This window comes from Protomyctophum bolini (genome assembly GCF_963924005.1).
Source record: "Protomyctophum bolini genome assembly, chromosome: 5".
Taxonomy (NCBI): domain Eukaryota; kingdom Metazoa; phylum Chordata; class Actinopteri; order Myctophiformes; family Myctophidae; genus Protomyctophum; species Protomyctophum bolini.
In genome coordinates this window covers 545,189-551,220 of record NC_137866.1, presented here as the reverse complement: position 1 = coordinate 551,220, position 6,032 = coordinate 545,189, and the positions used below count along the sequence as shown (strand labels likewise).

General features: G+C 47.5%; 1 protein-coding gene across 3 annotated transcripts in view; it reads right to left on the bottom strand.

Annotated features, from left to right (window-relative positions):
- Nucleotides 1-815: 815 nt before the first annotated feature.
- Nucleotides 816-6,032, bottom strand: part of dcaf1 (ddb1 and cul4 associated factor 1) — a 46,509-nt gene continuing 41,292 nt past the window's right edge. For 2 of the 3 annotated variants that reach the window (XM_080763967.1, XM_080763966.1), the window contains 4 exons: nt 4,824-4,919; nt 3,771-3,870; nt 3,033-3,182; nt 816-1,481 (listed from right to left, as the gene is read on the bottom strand). In XM_080763967.1, the coding sequence (XP_080620093.1) occupies nt 1,426-1,481; nt 3,033-3,182; nt 3,771-3,870; nt 4,824-4,919 (402 nt within the window). In that variant the 3' untranslated portion in view covers nt 816-1,425. The remainder of the gene's footprint in view (nt 1,482-3,032; nt 3,183-3,770; nt 3,871-4,823; nt 4,920-6,032) is intronic. The other variant, XM_080763968.1, reaches the window with a different exon arrangement.

The window sequence follows — 6,032 nt, the reverse complement described above, 5'->3', positions numbered from 1 at the left end:
ATTGGTCGCCTTGCCACTCCAAACCACTAGGAGGCGCCCACGAGTCACGCATGCATGTTTTTGAAGGCAGGATCCTTTAAAAACTGGACCGGATCCTAAATCAACTGGACCGGATCCTGAATCAACTGGATCGGATCCTGTTTAAACTGGATCAGATCCTGTTTAAACTGGAATGGATCCTGTATTAACTGGAATGGATCCTGTATTAACTGAACTGGATCCTGTATTAACTGGATCAGATCCTGTTTAAACTGGAATGGATCCTGTATTAACTGGAATGGATCCTGTATTAACTGAACTGGATCCTGTATCAACTGGAATGGATCCTGTATCAATAACAAAATGGCATTGATGATTTGTTAAAAAAACAAACAAATGATAAGAATCCACTTCCTTGTCTTGAATCTGCAACGTGATTTCAGTCAAACGGACAATTTGTTTCCTTTTTCTTTTCTTTTTTTCTTTTTTTACTCATTTTTTTTTCTTTTTTTAATAAAACTATATAATATACAATCTGTTTTCTTCTTTTTTTAACCCATAACAAAGTCCTGTCTGTGTTCCGTGGTCCTCCACTCTGTGAACTACACATCCCAGAATGCTTTGCTTGTGGAAGGAAGTGTGCGCATCTTCCACCGTGGTGTGTGTGTGTGTGTGTGTGTGTGTGTGTGTGTGTGCGCGTGCGTGCGTGTGTGTGTGTGTGTGTGTGTGTATGTGTGGGTATGTGTGGGGTGGGTGTGTGTGTGTATGTGTGTGTGTGGGGTGGGTGGGTGTGTGTGTGTATGTGTGTGTGTGGGGTGGGTGTGTGTGTGTATGTGTGTGTGTGGGGTGGGTGGGTGTGGTGTACTGATTGAACTGGCAGTGCTGTAAAAAGTTCAGCTCCCAAGCGTCCGTCCGTCTGTCCGTCTGTCCGTCTGTCCGTCTGTCTGTCTGTCTGTCTGTCTGTCCGTCTGTCAGTCCGTCTGTCTGTCTGTCTGTCTGTCCGTCCGTCTGTCAGTCCGTCTCCTAAATCACATGTTCATGTGAGCGTTCCTGTTCCTAATTGTTATAAACTTCTAGATCCACTAAGTGTTTCATATCTTGGGTGTAAAGCGTCCCGTTAGTTAGTAGTCTGATTCAGTAATGTGTGTATTTTGCAGGGGGGGGGGGGGGGGGGGGGTCGCTGTTCCTCCAGTCTGCTGTTATTAGAATGTCTTATTCCAGAATACTAAGGTGGTCGTAGTTTGAGTGTAAACAGGCACAGACAGACAGACAGACAGACAGACAGACAGACAGACAGACGGACAGATCTAAGGCCCGATGAGCGATGAGACGTCTTTAAAGTTCTCCCTCCTTCTAGACCAACGCAGCCATCACTCGTCGAGGGTAGGATGATGATGATGATGTCACTCGTTGAGGGATGATGATGTCACTCGTTGAGGGATGATGTCACTCGTTGAGTGATAATATGATGTCATCCTCTAGGTCAGAGTTGTCGTCGCTGTCTGTTGGTTTGATAAACACAACAAAAGATGTAGATTCAGAGCCAGGATTAACCCATTGAATGCGGGAGCGGGATATTCACGTGGTTCGATTCCCAGTGGTCCGGTGCGGCAACGGGAGATTTACGTTTACTGCATGTTTTTATTGATAACTTTCTACACACCCGAGCACTTTATCCACTAGCACTGGATGGTAGCGCAACACTCCGATCACGTGATCCCCAAAAAAAAAAGGAAAAAAAGGCCTCTTCCCCTCAAATACAGTGGGACAAAATAAAGAGATTGGTACAAGTCGAGGGCCGGACTGTGTTTCAACACACGGGACATTTTTGGGTAGAGGGGTAGCTGAAAGTTGACCACAAGTGATATACTTTCACTGCTGATCAATAGTGAAGAGAAGACGCATGCTTGGCACTTGCGGGCCCTCGATACGTGACAATGCACTCGCAGTGCATTGTGGGACTTGTAGTATTATGGTGGTCCGTGCAATATACCAGAGGGCCAGTTCTAATACTAATTAAATATCATCTCGCGGGCCAAAGATAATTCATTCACGGGCCTGATTTGGCCCCCGGCCCTTGAGTTTGACGTATATGATGTAGAGACATGTTCCCCAACTTCCCCATGATGGACACGGATCTAAAGTCGGGTCTCCCTTCCTTCGTCAAACTCGAACAAACAAGAAAATTATCACGGATTGTATCGCCGAGGGACCGCACGGTTATTTTGTTATGACGATGTCTTACGTCCTACGAAAAGTGCTTAGAAGAGGGTGTCGAGATAGAGGCATGCCCAGACATGTATATAGCTTGCAAAAAACCCACATGGCGCGTCTCCCTCACCGTAACACTAAAGGCTCATACAGCGTCTCCCTCACCGTAACACTAAAGGCTCATACAGCGTCTCCCTCACCGGAACACTAAAGGCTCATACATAAAACCCACATGGCGCGTCTCCCTCACCGTAACACTAAAGGCTCATACATGACCACCGAACTACAACATGACGTCACTGAGCCGCGGTGAAGAGCAAACCACCGCCACCGCTCCAGCCCTTCTCTCTGTTTTTACTCACCACCGCTCAACGTTGTGACCACCGCTCCGGTGGTTAGGGTTAGGTTAGGGTGAGCTGACTCAGCTCACCACCGGAGCGGTGGTCACCTCATCACCGGAGCGGTGGTCACCTCACCACCGAAAAACCAGACTATGAATAAGCCTTTAAGTTCTGAACCGAACGGTTTTTATATCCCTTACGCATCAAGACTGTTACTGCGATCGAGACAATGGAAGCAGATATGAGAGATAGATCAGGCGAGGCGCGCATCGTCCTCATGAAAGCAGAGTTCTGAAGGTTTAAAGTCAGACATTGACAGGCAGATATAAAAATGAACACAAATAAATTAATATCCTATACATACTATACACCGAATGAAGACTCTGCTTTCATGAGGGAAAAAAACTAACAATGTAATAATAATAAAAAATCACACCCCTGTGAAGTGAGCAGCACCGCTCACTCCACAGGGGTGTGATTTTCAGGTCTCAACGACGTTACCGTTGTCTCCGCCCAGATCCACGTCCTCGTTGTCGGAGTCCTCTTCATCGTCGTCGTCGTCATCGTCGTCGTCTCCCTCCCCGTCCTCCTCTAGGAGGCGCTCTACCTCCTCGTCATCAGAGGGCGTGAAGTCATCGTTCCCGTCCTCTCCTGGGTTTAGGGGAGAATATTTGTTCATATACGACAATATGGATATGATATTACCTGTGTTGAGTATCAGCCCCCTGGGGCGATATGATATTACCTGCGTTGAGTATCAGCCCTAGGGCGATATGATGTTACCTGCGTTGAGTATCAGCCCTAGGGTGATATGATGTTACCTGTGTTGAGTATCAGCCCTAGGGCGATATGTCATTACCTGCGTTGAGTATCAGCCCTAGGGCGATATGTCATTACCTGCGTTGAGTATCAGCCCTAGGGCGATATGATGTTACCTGCGTTGAGTATCAGCCCTAGGGCGATATGATATTACCTGCGTTGAGTATCAGCCCTAGGGCGATATGATGTTACCTGCGTTGAGTATCAGCCCTAGGGCGATATGATATTACCTGCGTTGAGTATCAGCCCTAGGGCGATATGATATTACCTGCGTTGAGTATCAGCCCTAGGGCGATATGATGTTACCTGCGTTGAGTATCAGCCCTAGGGCGATATGATGTTACCTGCGTTGAGTATCAGCCCTAGGGCGATATGATGTTACCTGCGTTGAGTATCAGCCCTAGGGCGATATGTCATTACCTGCGTTGTCCTCGTTGTCCATCTCAGTGACCAGAGGGTCAGTGTCCACCTCCTCGTCTGAGTCGTCCTCTTCATCATCGTCCTGGTCATCGTCTTCCTCCTGGTGGGGGGGGAGGGGGGGTGGTGGGGGCGGAGAGGGGGGAGGAGGGAGGGGGAGGTGTGAGTGATGGTTTGTTGCGAACGCAATGAGAACTTACTATGAGACCTAGCAGATCATGTCTGTGTGTCTGTCTGTCTGTCTGTCTGTCTGTCCCGCTTTTGTGCCCATATATGGAGCTGAGTGATTACGTCACCATGACTCAGCCATAACCATATAAGGTGTCCCCAAAGCAGCTATACGTCCAAAACCCAAATATGTACGAGCTGCGTTCGCTTCCCGCGTTTGCACGTCTTACTGGTATATTTAGTGAGTCATATATTGTACAGTATGGACAGTATATTTATCATACTGTACGGTCTGTGATCACGAAGCCTAAAAGGCGACACAGAAATACAACATTGTAAGTCCGTAACGTTCTGAAAAAAAAGCACAATTAAGTCGATAATCGCAATTATTTGTGTAATAATAATGAATTGCATTTTCATAGCGCTTTTCCAAGTGATCAAAGCGCTTTACAACGGTTCATTCATTCATACGTTGGGAGGTGACGCGGTGAACAGTCGACGCCAGCGTCCTCACTTCACACATTAACACACCTAAGCAATGTCGGTACCTCAGCGGGTACCTGTCGTACCTCAGCGGGTACCTGTCGTACCTCAGCGGGTACCTGTCGTACCTCAGAGGGTACCTGTCGTACCTCAGAGGGTACCTGTCGTACCTCAGAGGGCTCAGAGGGTACCTGTCGTACCTCAGCGGGTACCTGTCGTACCTCAGCGGGTACCTGTCATACCTCAGCGGGTACCTGTCGTACCTCAGAGGGTACCTGTCGTACCTCAGCGGGTACCTGTCGTACCTCAGCGGGTACCTGTCGTACCTCAGCGGGTACCTGTCGGTACCTCAGCGGGTACCTGTCGGTACCTCAGCGGGTCATACCAGGTATAGTGCATGCTCACCTGGTCCTCCTCATCCTCCTCTTCCTCCTCGGCCAGCCTCTGGCGTCCGACCTCGTACAGCCGGCACACCGTGTCGGTGTTCACTGAGTCCTGGTTCTGTAGAAACACCACAATATAACCATAAATATATATAAATACATCTAAATATACACAGAGTCCTGGTTCTGTAGAAACACCACAATATATCCATAAATATATATATAAATTAAATATATGAAATGAGTCTTGAGCATTGAGACAAGCTGTGACTCTGTATATGGTGCTGAAGTCATGTTGTAGCATTGAGACTAGCTGTGACTCTGTCCATGGTGCTGAAGTCATGTTGTAGCATTGAGACTAGCTGTGACTCTGTCTATGGTGCTGAATTAATGTAGCATTGAGACTAGCTGTGACTCTGTCTATGGTGCTGAAGTCATGCTGTAGCATTGAGACTAGCTGTGACTCCGTCTATGGTGCTGAATGAATGTTGTAGCATTGAGACTAGCTGTGACTCTGTCCATGGTGCTGAATGAATGTTGTAGCATTGAGACTAGCTGTGACTCTGTCTATGGTGCTGAAGTCATGTTGTAGCATTGAGACTAGCTGTGACTCTGTCTATGGTGCTGAAGACATGTTGTAGCATTGAGACTAGCTGTGACTCTGTCCATGGTGCTGAAGTCATGTTGTAGCATTGAGACTAGCTGTGACTCTGTCTATGGTGCTGAAGTCATGCTGTAGCATTGAGACTAGCTGTGAATCTGTCTATGGTGCTGAAGTCATGTTGTAGCATTGAGACTAGCTGTGACTCTGTCCATGGTGCTGAAGTCATGTTGTAGCATTGAGACTAGCTGTGACTCTGTCCGTGGTGCTGAAGTCATGTTGTAGCATTGAGACTAGCTGTGACTCTGTCTATGGTGCTGAAGTCATGTTGTAGCATTGAGACTAGCTGTGACTCTGTCCGTGGTGCTGAATTAATGTTGTAGCATTGAGACTAGCTGTGACTCTGTCCATGGTGCTGAAGTCATGTTGTAGCATTGAGACTAGCTGTGACTCTGTCCATGGTGCTGAATGAATGTTGTAGCATTGAGACTAGCTGTGACTCTGTCCATGGTGCTGAAGTCATGTTGTAGCATTGAGACTAGCTGTGACTCTGTCTATGGTGCTGAAGTCATGTTGTAGCATTGAGACTAGCTGTGACTCTGTCCATGGTGCTGAAGTCATGCTGTAGCA